The sequence below is a fragment of the Cynara cardunculus genome (assembly GCF_001531365.2).
Source record: "Cynara cardunculus var. scolymus isolate 2C chromosome LG 12, CcrdV1, whole genome shotgun sequence".
NCBI classification, from domain to species: Eukaryota; Viridiplantae; Streptophyta; class Magnoliopsida; order Asterales; family Asteraceae; genus Cynara; species Cynara cardunculus.
In genome coordinates, this window is record NC_037539.1 from 4197013 (window position 1) to 4215635 (window position 18623).

Here is an 18623-nt window from a genome sequence, read left to right on the forward strand (position 1 = left end):
GGAATTATATGTAGGTTTTTGGTTTAGTTAATTGGGAATGATGTTACAAGAACATTCATTGGGAGATGATCTTAAGGAACATGACTGGAATAGGTTTAGGCTCATTTATTGTATCTATCCTTCAACTATAAGTTCATATAATCAATAGATTGTCCTATTGCTGACTTTTCTGATACACAAGTATCAGAAAATGGTTCACTAGTTGGAAGGGAAAGTTTGGATGGTTTTCTGTTAAGTCCTGTATGGATAAAACTGTTTGTATGGCTTAATATGTTTGTATAGATTGTGAAGATTTTTGTTTAGGGGTTTTTTTCATAGATGGAAGGGATAGGTTTGTAAAAAACTTGATTTTTTGCATGAAGCTCCTTCCTGAAAAACTTATTAAATAAGCCACTTTCTATATGATTGAATAAACTGAGTGTCATTAAGCTGCTAACAAACAGGCCCTACCCTAAGTCTTTCATTCTAGAACGAAGTTCTTTGTATGTCATTTCTTAAACTAAGTTTTATGCTTGGCACCCCGAGTCAACTCAATGGTTCTTCCAAAATAATGAAAACAGTATATAGATTATGCAAAAAATTCCCTCTAGATCTACACTAGGAATTCCAAAATAAGATGACAGAATGACTTCTCTTCTGTAAGTTAACTCCTACTATGATTTTAGCCAGTCTTAAGGTGTACCCAAGATTCTACAACAATACTACCCACCCACCCCTACCCCCCAAAAATAAGAAAGTCTGCATTGTAACCATGTGATGTATATATGAAAAGAGTAAAGAGTTTTTGTTTACTTCTTTGGGGGGTTGGTTTCCAAGTTGAAGCATCAGAGCAGGCTCACGCAGTCATGCCTCCGACTTATGTTGCAACTTCTGTATAAAACTAGGCATCTTTGGGGGCAACGTTGAATTTGGCTATGAAAAACCCGATTGTATCATGTGGGCCGGAAGGATCAAACCTCTGGACAAGATCTTCCTCACCAGGTCTTAGCCATTCCCTGAAAAGTTTATGAATATTGATCAACATCAACCACCAAAAAAGTAGAAACAGTTGCTTTCAGGTAGAGGTGCCACAAAACTAAAAAGGTTACAAATGAAACAACTTGGGTTTATCTATTCTACCGAAGATGTTCTCTCTTGCTATGTATATAATGACACAAATTGCCATTAAAAATCAAAATACAACAGGAAAGAGGGATAAATGTACTTACTCAAAATATCCATCAGATGATTCACACCGACCGAGCAGGCCAGGTCTGCCAATTTTTGGATGCTAAAATATACAAGATAAAAGAAAGATTAGGTTAAAGAATAATAATCTATCTATTAATTTGTAGAAAGTATAAACATTATATGATGTAATGAAGATCCTTGTAAGATTGAATAATGAAGTACAACGGTTTCTAGATGTGACAGGCTGCAAAGAGATAATGGCTATTGTTACGAAAATTCAAACAAATAGAACATACCAAAGGAAGAATCATAAGAGCACCAAATAGAAAAAGCATATCCTTTTGACGGTTCTATAAAATATAGATAGATGTTGCTACTAACCTGTTGTGCCAACGAGAGAAACTTGTACGTGTCCAAAGCATAACGAACCAGGGACTCATTCTCGGATGGATTTATCGTGCATCTGGAATTTAATATGCAGGTTTCAATCATATACAGTCTATGAAAGCTCTAATAGAGAGAAAAGAGGAACTTCCTCAAAAATGAAGTAACAGAATACTAGGCACATTAATATACTTGCAAGATTGGAATCTGATTGTAGTAACTATTTTCCGTTCATACTAAAAATAGATGTGGTTAAAAGAATCTAAATTAGAGGCGGCTCAAGAATCTAAACAAATGCAACTTCATATAAATGGGAGTTCAAAAACTTAATCATACTTTTGTGTTGAAGCTGAAAAGGGTAAGATAGGGTCCAAGTCAGTTGACAAAGCACGTTCGCATCAGTATAGAAGTGTTAGGCGGATCAAAAAGCTGTTTACTTTTGTGCATTTGGATGTGGGACCTGGTTCGGTTGAATCAGCTTTATATTTTCATATTTAGAGTACAAATTGTTATCTGTCCAGGCCAACAAGTCCATCTTATGCACTATATATTCAGGGTTATCCTAAACATATTTGATAAATCACTCTTTTAAGCCATAAACTTCTTTCTAAATTAACATTCAATGGACTATCGAACACAATGATGCAGAATGTCATACGAGTAGCATATATCTTGTATAGAATGGCATTGGCGAAGTTGCTCTATCAAGAATACACAGAAAAGCAAATAGAAAGTAAGTATGTTTTCTTACGTGGAATATACAATAACTCCACCAGGTCGAACTAGCTGAACAGCCTGATCGAACATTCGTTTCTGATACACTGCATGTCTTCTCAACGATTCTATCGTTTCCTTAAAAAAAATGGAAAAGAGAAATGAAATGCGGCATACAGAACTTGATGCATGCAAAAAGAGTAATGAAACATGAAAATAATCAATTAATGATGAAATTTGCAAACTGTCGTATTATTTGCATAGATCTTCGACTCCATGATGCAAAAGTCAGACAAAAGATGTCACCGTCAATTAACTCAGATGACTCGTGTAATTGGAATCATACACTTTGTTTAAGAAAACCGCCTTACCTCTCCAGCAAATAAGCGTGGTCTCAATCCAAGAGCAGAACAGGGAGCATCAAGAAGAACTCGGTCAAAACTGTTTGGAGGAAACCCTTCACATTTATCCACCCTGCCACCTGTTGATTGGTTTCTCCCAGGCCCATTTTTCATTCTTCGATTTTCTTTCCTTAGCTCAGCTTTACTTCTGTAACGACCTCCATTCATTTGTTCTTCATCTGGAACATTAGCTTTCTCTGAAATGGGTAATGTATCTACAGGAGAAACAACATGCACTAGAACCACAGAAGATGAACTGAATTAGATGTAAAGCATATGCTTAATGCAAATATAATGCGTAAAACAACATACTGGAGGCAATAGCATACATTGTAATTATAATCACACATAAATATTTGTATTTCTTGATACAAATATAATGTGTTTTGACATGTTAGGGATATCTTTATATGGGCCTAATGTTATATTTAGATTCAATGATGTTGCAAACCACTAGGAACTTTTTAGATTCAATGATGTTGCAAACCACTAGGAACTTGGGAAGTAAGAAACTTTTTACAATGGGAAAAGGTCGTATGGTACTAGCGGTATGCTACATTCCTTCATGGACATCAACATATTCATGACAGATGTACAAAAATTAGAAAATTTGAATCTAATAAGTGTGTGTGTGTGTGAATGAATGAGAGAGAGGGAGAAATAACTCGAAAGAAAGTACTTACAAATCTTGTTGTCTGTCATATCTGTCTTCGTTCCTTCTGTTGCAAGAGATGATAAATCTCCAGTAACAGAACTACCCGACTCTGCCTCTTGACAGGTTAGACCCACTCTATCTTCCCTAGAACCTTGTGTAGTTATTCCATTCAAATTATTCTTGTTAACAGATTTAAGGGCATCTAGCTTATAAGCTATTATGCTTTTCAACCCCAGTTCTGCAGCCAGATTCTGAATCTCCATCACCTGCAAAGTGAAAAACATCAATACTGGGTAATGAGGACACACATGCATGGACTAATACAACACTAGATTAGGAGAATTTGATGAGCATTTCCCTATTCTAACGGAAGGAGATATGAAGAAGACACGTGAACAGGACAGAATCGCACACAACCTGAGTTTTCTGTGATCTAAAATGTAGTTAAGAATGAACAGACCAATTACTGCATCTAACATACAAACTTATTCATATGGGGTAGGTACACAACATGGTAGAACTACCTCTTTATATAGAGTTACAATTATAGAATATGGATGATGAACTGCCGTCTCAAAAAGGGTCCTATCCTTTTTAGCATACAAGCTACAAGTTATGATTCAAGTAGTTTAAGATGATGCAAAGATGTAATGTCAAAAATATTTACCTTATTATGAGACCTATCAACTGCAATCACTGCTGCTTTATCCTTCATAAGGGAAGCAATTGCAGTTGTTTTTCCACCAGGAGCAGCACACATATCCAATATTCTTTCTCCCTCTTGTGGATCTACAGCAGAGATGAGTGATCAAGATTAACCCTCATCAAAAAGTAACAGCAATTATAAGCCTTATGTCTCATATATGAGATACATTTAAAAATATATAAAATAAAGATTTCCACAACAAAATTAGCAAAGCACATCTAATCCTTTTCATGATTCTTCCTTCTCAAAATCTGTGAAAGATATACACATGGTGACATAAATTATGAAAACATCTTGATATATAGCTTTTAAAGTGATTCATGACATATGCGAGTAGGGATCCATGACGGTCATGGGAGGCGAATATCATGGTTTAGACTCATTGATTTATTTGATTTACATATGGGAGAAGTGGGGATCATTGAGGGTTATGTTCCCATATCATTTGATTTGCACTTGAAGTTTGTTGCGAGTGGGAGAAACTCAAGTCAGTCATGAATTAAACTCTTAATGATATCTTTGAGATGGATCAAACATTCTCACAAGTGAATATCAAAAATTTATTTCTGCAATATATGATGAACTTCCTATTAATTTCAGGGTTTTTGGTAGAAATACGGGTGATCTGAGTTTTGAGAAGAATGTTTTTGTTTATATTTCTCTAGTATAAACGGCATACCATTAACATTCTGAATATCATCCCAGCTATGTTAACTTGAAGAGGAGCATCGATGATGCTACAATTCTGTAATGATTAAAGAAGCATTAACAATTTGAATGTCATCCCAGTTATGTCAACTTGAAGGGGAACATCAACGGTAGTATTATGATCAGGATTGTTATGAGAGATTAAAAAAAATCTTATTGGGATAAGGGTTGTTACAGAGTCCTTGTTCTAGTTTGTTTGAGGTCTTCATTTATCTTTATAACCCTAAAAATATAGGCTTTATTTTGAGGGGTCTTCAGTTATTTTATTGTAAGACCAAAGGTATAGGCCTTCTGTTGTCCCTTACAGTTGACTAAATGGAGTCTTCCCCCATATCATCAAACTTTAAAAAAATAAGAACCAAGAACAAGTAACTTTGTTATATTTGAAGACGCATATAGTGATCCTAGTATTACATTCGATTAGCTGCAGGTTAATCATCATAGTTACGTAGAAAAGAAAATACACAACACTAAAGTGCAACAAATTGTATAGATGGTAGCAAATATGACATTCACTAGTACTTAACCATTGGCATGCCCTGATAACATAGTTTTCCAAATACTAGCAATGTTAAATTGTTAACACAAATGGCACAAGCACAAGATCTTGGTAGCTTCCAGCCAAAAACAAATATATGGCACCAACATCGCTGCATGAATGAGAGAAGAAGACAAAGATATACACACCTAAGACATGCGCAGTAATAATGCTTGGCAGATTTTGAAGAAATATATCCCCCTTCAGCACATCTGCAAAATATTCAACAAAAAGTTATTTCCATGTAGTAACGTTTTGTTCGCACACCAAGAGTACGTATCGACAACATTTGTAAGAATTTAGGGTAAATTATAAAAGATGATTCAGTAGTAACGAGAGAAAACCCTGATCCACAACTAGTTAGATATATACACAGTAACAGGTATTCAATCTAGCACACATGATGTCGGAGCATAACCAGTGTGCACACACACACACATACACATTATGTATATGTACAAGTATATACGTATGCGCATGTGCATGCAGCCATGCACATGTGCACACCAAATTGAATTTCTAACACTTATATTTAACCTTTAACATATATAGTTTCATTGTGATCCATAAGTTTGATCACATGATAATTCATAAATACTGAACACCATTGTTCTTGTAGACCGAAACATGGCTACTTTTCCTCCATTTTGAAACTCTAATTCAACATATCAATTTACTTGTATTATCAAAAGAGTCATCAAGTTACCCCAACATCCCTCATTATTTCTGATGAACAACTGATCAGAATAGCCTCTCAACTTCTCTAACCTCGTCATCTTTGACTAAAAGTTTTTGGTTCGCATCCTCAGCGAGAAGTGGTACAACTGACGTCCCTGGTTTTCCTTTCCCTTGTCTTAGCCAACTTAGCTTCATCTCTTCCCACTCTTTTGTTCTCAGTTCATTGTAGCTCCTTATATGCTACAAGATATCCTTCGTAATTGATCTACCTCACACAAAATCAAATAGATATCCTTAATCCTATGCTCGGTCTTTAATGTGTGTTCAATGACTCACCCACATAGTTCCATTACTGTTTATAAGTTTCATCACTTGATAACTCATAACATATGGAATACAACTGCTCTTGTAGACCGAGATAAAGCTACTTTTCCTGCATTCAAACACTAAGGGGCTGTTTGATTTTTGATTCATTAAGTTCTGAATGTATTAAGTTGTTTCTAAGCATTAATCAGTCCGGATAAATTAAGATAAATTGTTGTTTGATTTTTGTCCTAAATAAATAATCTGAACAACAAAAATTACCATTTTAACCTTATGTTTACATAAGTGTTGAGATATGATAGCTTCTTTATGTTCTAACATTCTTGCCCACTGCCAAAAAAAAGACAGCAACAATCCCGGAGAATTTTGTGTCTTTCTATTTGGAAAAGAATTCCGACTTCTGTTTTTGTTTCAAAGATTATAACACTTCTCCTTCCGACTTTCCAGCACTATGGTCGTTTCTTACTTCTGGTCAACTTGGGGACTCTATCCAGATCTATGGATCTCCCCATCCTTTGACGGACACCAAAGAAGTGAGAGGTGGCTAGAGATGCTTATAACCTCAGAATAAAAATAATTTGTTCGATAAATATTTAAAATGACAAAATAATTTAAAATAATACGAATTATTTAAAATAACATAAATAATATGAATTCAACGAGTTCATAACACAATACTTAATAACTTAAAATATATTTAAAACAATAAAGTATTATTGTTTGACTATAAATTTTAATTTATGCATGTTATTTAACTACTTATTTTTCAACGAGAGGTGTGATTAAAAATTGTAGGACAAGGGTAATTTTGGAAAAATTTATAACTTAATGCATTAAGATAGGATGAGCTAACTTAATACGTTAAAGTCAATCTTTTAGCATTGAGTTAAAATCAAACACCTTAATATAACTTAACCAATTAAGATAACCACCCATTAAGCTTATTAAGTTGAAAACAAACACCCCCTAATTCTCATATGTAACACATTGGTACTATCAGAAGAGTTGGCTCCCCAACAATCCCTCGTCATTTTCATTGAACAAATAATCAAAATACGGCTTCTATTGTTCTTTAACCTCATCCGTTTTTGGGTTAAAAAAAAATAGTTATCATCTTTAATGCACTGGCTGCTACTTATATTAAAAAAAGAAAAGAAAATTTTTAGTTACCATCATTAGATTAAGACCTATTTGAAGTTGCCACTGGTATGCAAATGACCACAATTTTTTTGTATTGGAGGATCGCTGGTTCCTCTTTTCCTATTTTAGCCAACTTAGATACTTCTTTCCCCCTTCTTTTGTTCCAAGTTTAACATAGGTCCTCCTAAACAGATAAAGAAAACAAGAAATTTGATTGCCAATACAAATCTTAGATATCATGAAAGTATTGGCAATTTTAGCAGTTCTTGAGATGGTTTCTTGTTTTTGAGATGGCAATCACAAAAAAAGTCATGCCACGTACAACCAAGGTCCAAAATGGCATGAGGCGTGGCGGCAAGGTCAAGCCTCAAGCCTTACACGCCACCGCGAGGACACGGCGTTTTTCAAGGTGTGACATAAGATGGCAAATTTGTATGTTATATATAGAATTATATACATATACATATATGTTTTCTATATATTATTCTAATCAGCAAATGATATTAAAATAATGTACATTCATATTAGAAGAAGAAAATCATATAGATTATTATTATAAAAATAGTTTTTGATTGAACATTTAAAATAGATCTTAGAAAGGTAATTTTACAACTTCATTTTAATCGTGAGACTATAACATTTATGAATTCATAAAACTGTGAGTGATGTGATTAGAAAAATCTAAATGAAAGTGTAAAATCTAAAGTTAAAAATGTAAAAACACAAGATAAAAAAAATACTTTTTTTTTTGAAAAAACTCATGTCTTGTAAAAAACGTGCGCCATGAGCCACGCCTTACAGAAACTCTATTGGCCATTTCTTGCACCATATCGCGCCATGGCGGTCCTTTTTGAACACTGTGTATAGCCCTCCACAATTTAAAAAAGGAAAGAGAAGGAAAACATATACCATTGAAAGATCCCAATCTAAACACTCTATCAGTCATATCCACACCAAGACCTGTCAATCCCCGAAATATTCCGGCCCTTGACATCGTTGTAATTCCTTGGCCAATATATAAGCGATCTCGTTCGAGATAATGAGGATCTACAAGAGATAGAACATATAAGAGGCATTATGATTCAAGGAGCATATGGAAAATACTACAACAAAGATAGAAAGAACGAACTTAAGTCATATAGAATAAGTAAATTAAGACCCTCATAAGTTTCCTAAACAACAGTTATACAAGGACCCTAGGTTTGGATGAAAAGAGATTTTTGTTCATATTTAATGAAATTTACGATTGGTTTTGTAGCCTAACAAGTTTTGCAAGGACACATTGTAACTTAAGCTAGCAAAGGTGTTACAGTGCTTTTATCATGAATAGCTAGATTAAAATAAAGGTACCAAGTACAAATAGTAAAACGAAAAAAATTGTACAAATAAAATTGTTCTTAGGGTGGCAACACATCTCAAAAATAAATAATAATATATATATATATACACACCTTACATATGAAAAAATAATACTTTGAAGATGAATCATCCACGCCATTCTACATAACAGAATTACCCTCATACATATCATTAAGTCAACAATTCACTTTTAATTCGTTGTTTTAGTCGGTGGAAGGCGCGAGTCTCAAGCTGTTACTTAATACAATAAACCAAGCTTTATATTCATCTATAATCAGGCTTTTTAAAAATTCACCAACAATTCAACCACTTGTCTTTGAGGCAAAAAATCTGTAACCAACATAGTTAGAGCATGACCAGTCATTTTAAAATAACACCATGATGATGCCATTGATGCTAAAAGATGGCGAGTGGAGTACCTTATTATATTATACAATAATGAAGAATTCAGAATATATTTTAGCAGAGTAAATTCATGGAACAAACACACTTTCAAGGCTCAAAGTCACAACATATGATAGAACTCAATTTTGATAAACAAGATCAACTCATGTATCACATTTTTAAAAACTTAATAGTATCCCCCCAGGGCGGGGCAATTTGAGGCCCTTTCAAGGATCAAGGTCCACACAACTGAACACTTAATAACTTGCACAATTATCAACATAATGATAACATGTTGCTTGCCTGTCTGTAGTCCTTGTAGGACAATCCCACGTGTGATTCCAACACTCCATCCACCATCACGACCAGGCTGCTCAACACCAACTGAAACTGCAACAACATCCCCTTCCTCAACATGAGCACTGCATGCTAATATACCTGGCACATATACCTACACAAATATCACAATGAAACATGAAATTTTAGTCCTCGTTTTATATATTAAACATTTCATAGTAACACAAATCTGAAGTTGCAGTTAAGATACATATGGTCCCTGAAGTGACATCAGGTTTTATCTTTCTTTTAGTATATACAACAGCTATACTATCCAATGATGTTCTGTATTCACATTTAGAAACTATTTTTTGTAACAATTACTGGTCAAGAGAAAGATAAATAAACATGAAAACAAAAAATGATGCCATGCTCTAAAAGGCAAAGGTTTGCATATAAATCATCGTTAGAAGAGTAAATTACAAGAATGGGCTGGTGAGTGAAAATTAACTATCACTTTTAGTCCATGCCGTTATCTACGGTACTTCAACTTCCTTTTGGGTACAAAGCTAATAGGTCCTTCCATGAATGGATCTAGCATATGAGCTTCACGTGCTCTTTCAAAAAGGGCGCTTATGCCCTTTTGACGTGTACTTCTTAACCAAATCTGTAAGGGGAAGTTTGTGATTGTCGGAGAGCAAACATAACATCTACTAATAGGATGCAAACATGAGTAGCATAGAATTCTCTCAACACTTTGAATACTCATTAGCATGTTATTTTCTCTCTGCATGAGGCTTTCCTCCATATGTGTGAACTCCCACATCAGCTAAAAGGAGGCCAATTCCCTCCACTTTCACTTAGTTGATCTAAGACCAAACAAGCAGCCAACGATTCAAGGCTTCTGGCATCGTTAATAACTGAAGCAAAATATATATATATATATATATATATATATATCTTTGGACTCCTTCCAAAGAAAATATACCTCATTTTACAAGACAATGGATACAAGCAACATAATACGGGCTTTTGTAACAACAGTTTCTGGAAAATTTTGGTCTGTTTGTGGAAATGGAGGACGTATATTTAGCTTCTATTTGGCATGAGACGGAGGAAGAGTGTTATTTGAGGTTAAGGGTTAGATAAAAGTAAGGCTAAGCAATGGGTTAGGGGACAGTTTGGAAATACTAACAAAAACATGAGAAAAACAATAACAAGAATACAAGAATAAAAAACTAATATCTTTCAAATAGTCATAACCCACTTCTTGTATTGTTTAGTAACCAATAGCCAATAAACCTACAACAAAAAGAGAAGAAGAGGAAAAGGAAAAGGAAAAGGAAAAGAGAAGGAAGCTGAGAGAAGAACAAGAATGAGAAACTGGGTACTAAGTCAAGTTAAGCAATCATACAAAAGTTATATAATGAAAGAAGTAATGAAGAGAAATATGAATGCTAACCTGTGTAAATTATTAGAGTGAAGAGGATGAAGAACACAATATAATATGTTTAACTGATGCTTACCTGAGCACCTCGAAGAACTGCCTCTGCACACTTACGGCTGACAATTACCTCTTTGGGAGGCCTGTCTTGTTGATAATCATACTGAATATCATGTGGACCTGAACCTTTCACAAATACAACATAGTCTAGCCCAGGTATCTGACATTTTATAACAGCGCTAGTTTCTGTGCTGGAACTGTGACCATTTTCAGGGATTTCAACTGCTGGACCAACGTCCCGAACACCATTATGCTTATGACCAGTTAGGGATTCTACATCATCATTCATATGCAGATTCTGTGGAGGGTCATGCAGCCTTTTATCACATTGAATTTCCATAATCTTCTCAATAACAGCATCAGTTGTTGTTCGCAGTGTATTTACACGTATACAAGAGTAACGAGAGGGTTGTCTGACCAATTATAAGAGCACAGAAGCGCAAATAAATTCAAAGGCTACACAGCATGAGGAAATATAAACCATGCTTAAACCTATAGAAACTAAGACAACAAGTAAACGATTTAGGGCCTAAACTCTAAACAATGCAGTCAAAGTCATGGAGGTAGCCTAACAAACATTACTACCGATACCAATCCCTCTCTTGAATAAAATTGTTGCACTCGGGGCCTTAGGCAGGAAATATGTTTAACGACTTGTGCTCAGTCAACTAGGCCTCATACCAAGTGCAAGATCCAATTTTGACTCCTCTCATCACCATTCGAGTTGACTGAAATTGATTAGCTAAGAGACCAATCCGATGGAAGATGAAAACATATGTGGCAGCTACTAGAATATCAATGTGGTTTTCAGCAGAAGTTCAAGGATATAAATGAAATTTACTGAAGCTAAAGATCTAACAAGTCACCAACATGTCTAGAAGCTTAACATGTTAAAGAGAAACCCAATAATATATGTCACAACACTGCTCATTCAGACCTAGCTCAAAGATGGGAGGCAGATAAAATTGAAGCAGGAACAAGAAATGTAAACATGCAACTACACAAGCATGCATGAACATGTAATAAACGAACTTGCAAACCATCACTTCAGTGATATGTCACTGACCATCTAACTAGAGATGTTTAGATATTAGAAAACGGTCCATAAAGAAGATACAATAATCCAAAATTCAAACTTTTTCACATTTCTTATATCATTTCCCATTAGCATAGCAAGAAATGTGTATTATTTATTGATCAAAATCAGGACTTCTTTCTCAGTGGAAAGTGTAAAGGGATGATATAATTATATAATTTTATGATAGAAGATGAAGAGTGAGCTGGTAAGGATATTGCAGGGGAGAGACCACACTCGCTTTACATAACATCCCGTCCAGCTTATAACATAAACAACTATAATACTAATAATAGGGATGATGGGATCTATATAACAGAAAGTCCTGAACTTTAAGTTTTATCCCCTAAAAAATCCAAAAAGTAAGTTCACCCTACACACAACTTCCAGGCCCTTTACTTCCCCATCAAAAATCCAAATACCGCCATTTCCTCCTATCTTAAATAATTTCAAAGATGCCAATTGAGATCAAGAACACCTCCTTTCCCTCCACCTAAGTTCCTCCATGATTTTTTCGAATAAAGACCAGAGTTCTCTCATATAATAATCATTTACTGTTAAAAAACGAAGCTTCTAATAGCATCAAACTCCCACCACCCAGAAAAAAAAAAGAGAAAAAAAAACAGCCATTTTATTTGTAGATATGCTAGTACGCAGTCAATTCAAATTTTGAATAGCCTATTTTTGTTCCTGATCTCCAATATTTTCCTATTCTTAAACACATTACCTAGTTACATATAACTCCCCAAAATCTGTGTACAACAATAAAAGCAAACTGTCAATTTCGAAGCTGAAAAACACTACTCTCATAAGCCGAGTATAATGACAAATGTTAAAGTAAGACACTTATAAGAGAGCACAAAAGGCGAGTATAATGAAGCAAGTACGTTAGTGCTTTGGAGATGCGAGCAAAAGCTTCTGCTCCATAAGCTTTGTTGAAATGCTCTTCCACTTGAGGATTCCAACGCAAGGTTGGATTGTAGCAGTAACGCTCAGATGGATCCATCAACAGAACCTAATAATTGCAGTTGCACCAAACAAGAAACAAATCATCACAGTCATTTATCAATCGCATACACTAACAGACTAATCATATGAAAAAGAAAAAGGAAGAAATGATTGCATGTTCAGGTGCACCTGCGACTGAGAGAGTGTTGTTAGGGTGCTGCTGAAGCTCGTGTTTCTTCTGCTAATGACTTGAAGCAGAACCCTCCCTCCCTTTCTCTTCATTCATTCAATTGAATTTGAAGAGGTAAATGGAATTATTTCCGCCTCCGCAACAATTTGACCTACCAAGGTATTATATGTCAGGGGTTTTTTATATGATTTTATACCGATAAAGTAGATTAATCTGTCTATGTAGAGGAAAGAAGTGTGTTTCTTAATTACCATAAACATGTAGAAAAATTTTGACTTTCTATATAAAGCTATCATCGGAAGCTTATTTAATAAGTCATTTTCTATATAATTAAATCACTAGTAAACAGTTATGTATAGTTGACCGAATAAGATATAAGTCATATTAAATTAATTAGTATAACTTATAACTTATTGGTCGAGTTCTATTATTTTTCTAATGAGAAGTTATTAAAGATGCTTTAATTAGTTGCTTATATTGTCATGGATTTTACAACTCTTGTATAAAAAAAAATTGCTTCGTCATCATTTAAGAAAATAAAAATATGAACGTCAAGCAGCGAAACTAGATCTTAGCTTGTGTTTACAAGTTATTAGGCAAAAGAATACGTAAATGCTAACTGATCCGAATATGTAAAGTAAAAAAAATAGGATACAACCTTATTAAATAATGTTTTAAAGTCATTAATATGAATATATAACATTATTTCCTTAGTTTTTTATATTATAAATTCGAATTTTTAATACTGTTTTTTAAGGGTAACAATATGTTAAAACCAACGAAGAACAACCGAATCCACTAAACAAAAGAATCTAGCGAATCGTTTACAAGGCATAGAAAGTAGACATGGCCAAATCGTCCCGGCTCGACCTGGGACTGCCAGAGGACCGAAACCAGACCAGTAGGGCTGGTTATGAGACTGCGGTTAGGGACCAATTGGTGTTTTTGGAGGTTTCAAGGGACTGGTTTTTGGCCATGTCTAATAGAAAGGGAGAAGGCCACTATCAAAGCCAAACAAAATCCCACACGGTTTGCCCTGCAAACGAAAGTAATAAGCAAAAAACAACCAACCGACCAACACCAACTTAAAAGAAAAGGCAGTCGGGTTACACCACCACAATGCCTAAGGCCCAGAGAAAGTTTTAGCACGATGAGACAACCAACGAAACGAGGCAAGTTGAACAAGTCTCTACCGTCACACAGACTACCAAACACAAGTTTATTTCGAGAGCTCCAAATCGTGTATAGGGATATCCAGACAACGGCTATCCACACCTTACTTTCAGAGGACGAAGCAAAAATGAACTCGGATAAGGTCAAAACGTCTAAAGCCGAAGCAATAGCCCAAAGGGCGAAGCTGCACCACTTCAAAATCGTGCCCTACAACATCGAGATCAAAGAGCACATCGCACATCAGTAGCTTACACTGCCTTACAAACTGTAAGAAATACATATTACTATATAAAAAACAATTTTGGTAATAAATCGATTTAATTGACCCCGCCTTATAAATTGTAATCGGTCCCACTGACCGTACCCGATTGCATTTCAAAATACGATTATTATTGCAACCGATTCCAATAAAGCGGGTGTTTGAGATTGCTTATTTAAACTGCCTATTGACTTATTTCGATGTGGTACCAGTAATAAGCATTATTTAGTGTTTGAATGGGGAAAGAAGAAAAATGTTTATACCGGTATCAAACCGGTAATAAGGAGTTTCTGATAAGTTGCTTCTTTCTAACTTATCAGATTCAACTTATTAGATGTGGAAACCAGTTTATCTTTTTAACTTTAACTTATCTTATCCTCAGCTTCGAGCGACCAAAAGAAGAAAGAACTTTTTACTGAGATCGACCTTCACCTGCAAAATGGCAATCGATCTTCACCTAGTAAGAAGTCGGTAAGACCTAACCCTAATTCTTCGTGGATTTGCTTCCTCAAGCTTCTTCTGTTCAGCCTCATGCTTCTGCTTTGCTTTTCAAACATTTTATATGTTCCGTGGACTACCCTTGTGCCATCCTTTCTTAAAATCGAAACTGAAATCGACCTTCACAATCGAAATCAACCTCCAACTGCAAACTTGTTTTTGGCCGACGATCAAACCCTTGGTCCCCTGTTTTGGCCGACGATGAGGATCCTTGCAAATGATCAAACCCTTGATCCCTGTTTTTGGCTGACGATAAGGATGTTTTCATGTCATTTTCGGTCATTTTACACGTATAAACAAAATTTGTCAATCACTAAAAAACAACTTATCAACTTATTATGTTTTGGTACCGTTATAAATTAATCCAAACATTTTTTTTAATAAAACTCAGCTACACACCACATAATTTACTCAACCTTTTTATAAAAAAACATAAGTTGTTTTAAATAAGCAATCCCTTGAGACGTGAAAAAAGAATTGAAAAAAAAAACTTATGTTATATAAATCCCTTTTATGGGATATTTTCTTTAAAGTTTTACATGTACTAAAATGCCCTTTCAGTTTTTGTCCAAGAGGGTCCTTATCACATTAAGCCACACTGAATGAAGAGGCAGATGTCTCAACAAATTTGCGAGCTCCTTTGAACCATCTTTTATCACCGGCTTGTGCCTTGCATATATACAGTTTGCCGCCCGATACCGTGGCCGTGATCAGTTGGTGCTTCCCGCCCTCATCTCCATCCGCAGTTCTCGTCAACACCGACAAGCAATAGTATTGCTTTCCATCAATCACGGGGGTCGAAGTCTCCAATATGTTTGCCGTTGCAACCGCATCTTCTTCAAACCCTCCCTGCAGTCACCATCTCGAAACCACCATCATCATGGGATGGAATGCTAGTAGAGCTTGTAAAATGAAAACATTTAGCAGTTAAACTTCTCACTCGCATAAGAGCATCCCCGATGATGAAGCTGTTTCATTCAGCTTTTTTTTAGCAAAAAAGGTGGGACTGGGACCCACATGAAAAACTTGGCTTGTTAATTGTACAAGCAAAAAGAGGTTTTTTAAAGGGTGTCCCAAGCCAAGTCCACACTAATCCAGACTAGTTCCGACAAATTATAACTATAAGACATCAGTCCTAATAAATTTAGTAAATATGATTGTTATTTTCTTTAAAAACGAGTTTTCTTTGTCGGTGGCTTTTTCACAATTCCACTTGGCCAATAAACTTTCAAAAAAACAAGGCAACAATCCACAACGGAGCTTTTTTAACACTTTTTGGAGAGTTTTTTGCCACATCAAATTGTGAAAAGCACCTCACATTTAAAAAAAACCATTTTTCCTTGTAACTGAACAAGCTCTTGGTAAGCTTCTGGAATCTGGATACCACGTTTTTATTATTGTTGTTCTTGTTTTTTTAACCGCCTAAACTTGTGGGTCGTATCTTTTTGAGGAAGTTTTAATGAGAAAGCTTAAAAGAGGGGTTTTCGTGTGTAGGCGGCCAAAAAAAGCATTACAAAAGACTTGTCGATGTGGGACTCTAACACACCCCCTCCAACGAAGGCTAAATGGACACAAATTATCCCTGGGTGTCGAGAGGGGGTTAGCTAAAATGTCGAGTGCCTGTCCTAGAGTGGCAGCCCTTATCTCTCATACCATATGATAATATGTGGAACTCYCATATCACAAAAGAGCCCTCGAGGAAAAGGGAAGCTCCAACAATCTAGCTGGTGTGGGACTTCAAGAGAATTCATATTCATTCTATATGGAGGATCATCTCAATCAAGAAGCRGAGAAAAAAATCATGTATATCTATGCATATGGCATGTAACATAGGGAATGTATATCTTGGTCGTGATCGACCTTTAAATGACATTGTTTAGTTAAATGCATCCCACATACATAAAATGTGGTCGCGGTGTAGCTGCCCTTGTTTGTGTAATTGTGTATGGTGTGCATGTATATATGATATATGCGACATAYTGTATGCATATGTTTTGGCAAGAATGCGCAGTAGACCCACACCGGGTTTGAGCATTTCGAGGATGGCTATGGTCTATTTGAAAATATATAGAATCCCATCATATTCCTCTCCAAAATAGCATTGAGTGAGGGGGTTCAAAGTATATTAAATTACAAAGATCCAAGCCCGATGTGGGATTCTAACAATCAGTAGAGTGTATGACGTGCTTTTGCAAATCTTTTGCTGATGCATTATTGTTATCATTACAAAAAAACGTGAGGGTGGCATTTTTTTTGGCTAACTCTAGTGCTTGGAGCTAGCGGGGAGCTCGGGTCGGGATCGAACGTAGGACTTGTCTTTTATTTGAACAGATCCACCCCACCCCTTTACCCAACCAGTAAGTTTGTGTTATTACCGAKAATTGAGTTAAAGATACAAGATCAAGAACAAGGGAGTTTACCTCTGAAGCTGTTTTCCCAAAGTAAGCTTGCTTCCCCAACAAATAGTTCACCTGAAAATAAACAAGATCATGATCAACCCCAAACCATTCTAATCCACTTGTAAAAAGTTCCATAATCTTGATTCTGAGTTGCAATTCTTTTAAAACAGTGATCAAGAGAGAGATTTTATAGAAAGCCTAAAGAAGATCAATTTGATTACTTGAGAAAGGAACTCTTCTGGAGCACCATAATCAGTGATCGATTGCTTGTCAGTAGGAGTAATCATGACTGCAAGATTGCTTGTTGTATCGAAGTTATCTTCATATCTGAGCACCTGACCAGGGTATTCTACCTCCTTGCTCGGATTCCACTTTGCAGGTACCGACAACTTGAATCCCTCTCCGTTATACGCCTTAAAGTCTGTGTTCTTCTTCGGCTTACCAAATACATTTGCTGGCATTAACACAAATACCTTCAGGGCATATGTTATGCTCCCAGTTTTTATACAATCAGCAAGTCGATTTTGATCAATTAAGATCCAAATTTATACATATTATCAGATTAAATGATTATCGTAAAGGAGAAGGAGAAGTACCAGCTTCACCATATGCTGCATCGGCCGGTGAAACCTTGGTAGCAACAGCGGCAGCTCCGATAAGAACAGTGAGAGCTAATCTACGAGAAACTGATCCGTCGGTGGTTGATCGGCAGACGATTAGGTGGTTGGGCTTGGTTGAAATATGGCGAGGAGATGGGTTTGAAGGTAGGGTGGATAGTGGTTGGTGAGCGTGTAGGAAACAGGCTCTGGACGCCATTGTTGCTTTACTCCAAGCTTCTTGAGAGGCTACAGAGTTTGATTGGGATCGAGGGGGAAGAGAAATGATTGATTGTGTGGACGAGAATTTTGATTTTTGGATAAGGGCTATTTATTGGTGATGCGTTCCGGTCGGGCCGGGCGGTTTGGTCCGGAAATGACCTGCCACGTCATGTATTTAATTCATTTTTATTTTGAACACGAATGATTTCCCTTAATACCCTCGATACTTTTCGCGCCAAATCCCAAAACTCTTTCCCTCTTTCTAAGTTACAATTTTTAGTCCCTATGATTTGTCGAAAATTACTCATACAATCTACGGTTC

At 35.8% G+C, this 18623-nt stretch overlaps 2 protein-coding genes across 3 annotated transcripts; both read right to left on the reverse strand.

The window, feature by feature from the left end:
* Positions 1 to 557: 557 nt before the first annotated feature.
* Positions 558 to 13267, reverse strand: LOC112523350 (putative methyltransferase NSUN6). Its single transcript, XM_025132914.1, has 13 exons — positions 13154 to 13267; positions 12904 to 13031; positions 10964 to 11354; positions 9465 to 9612; positions 8328 to 8465; positions 5426 to 5488; positions 3992 to 4113; positions 3353 to 3590; positions 2640 to 2905; positions 2306 to 2406; positions 1552 to 1633; positions 1209 to 1270; positions 558 to 995 (listed from the first exon to the last, which is right to left on the reverse strand). Exons 1-13 carry the CDS (start codon positions 13244 to 13246, stop codon positions 881 to 883), a joined length of 1947 nt encoding a protein of 648 aa, XP_024988682.1. The 5' UTR covers positions 13247 to 13267; the 3' UTR covers positions 558 to 880.
* A 2297-nt stretch (positions 13268 to 15564) lies between these two features.
* Positions 15565 to 18375, reverse strand: LOC112522657 (putative oxygen-evolving enhancer protein 2-2). Of its 2 annotated transcripts, none has more exons than XM_025131927.1 (4): positions 18080 to 18375; positions 17705 to 17937; positions 17505 to 17555; positions 15565 to 15933 (listed from the first exon to the last, which is right to left on the reverse strand). In XM_025131927.1, exons 1-4 carry the CDS (start codon positions 18297 to 18299, stop codon positions 15673 to 15675), a joined length of 765 nt encoding a protein of 254 aa, XP_024987695.1. In that variant the 5' UTR covers positions 18300 to 18375; the 3' UTR covers positions 15565 to 15672. The 2 variants fall into 2 exon arrangements, with proteins under 2 accessions (XP_024987695.1, XP_024987696.1); XM_025131928.1 differs by having other exon boundaries at positions 17705 to 17956.
* Between the last annotated feature and the right edge of the window lie 248 nt (positions 18376 to 18623).

Coding starts and splice junctions, on each gene's coding strand:
- LOC112522657 (XM_025131927.1), bottom strand. CDS start 18,299: ATGGCGTCCAGAGCCTGTTTCCTACACGCTCACCAACCACTATCCACC. Junction 17,556..17,704: donor CAGAAGAGTTCCTTTCTCAA/GTAATCAAATTG, acceptor GTTTATTTTCAG/GTGAACTATTTGTTGGGGAA. Junction 15,934..17,504: donor TTGGGAAAACAGCTTCAGAG/GTAAACTCCCTT, acceptor TGGTGACTGCAG/GGAGGGTTTGAAGAAGATGC.
- LOC112523350 (XM_025132914.1), bottom strand. CDS start 13,246: ATGAAGAGAAAGGGAGGGAGGGTTCTGCTTCAAGTCATTAGCAGAAGA. Junction 3,591..3,991: donor TTGATAGGTCTCATAATAAG/GTAAATATTTTT, acceptor TTCACTTTGCAG/GTGATGGAGATTCAGAATCT. Junction 2,407..2,639: donor CACGCTTATTTGCTGGAGAG/GTAAGGCGGTTT, acceptor ATTTTTTTTAAG/GAAACGATAGAATCGTTGAG.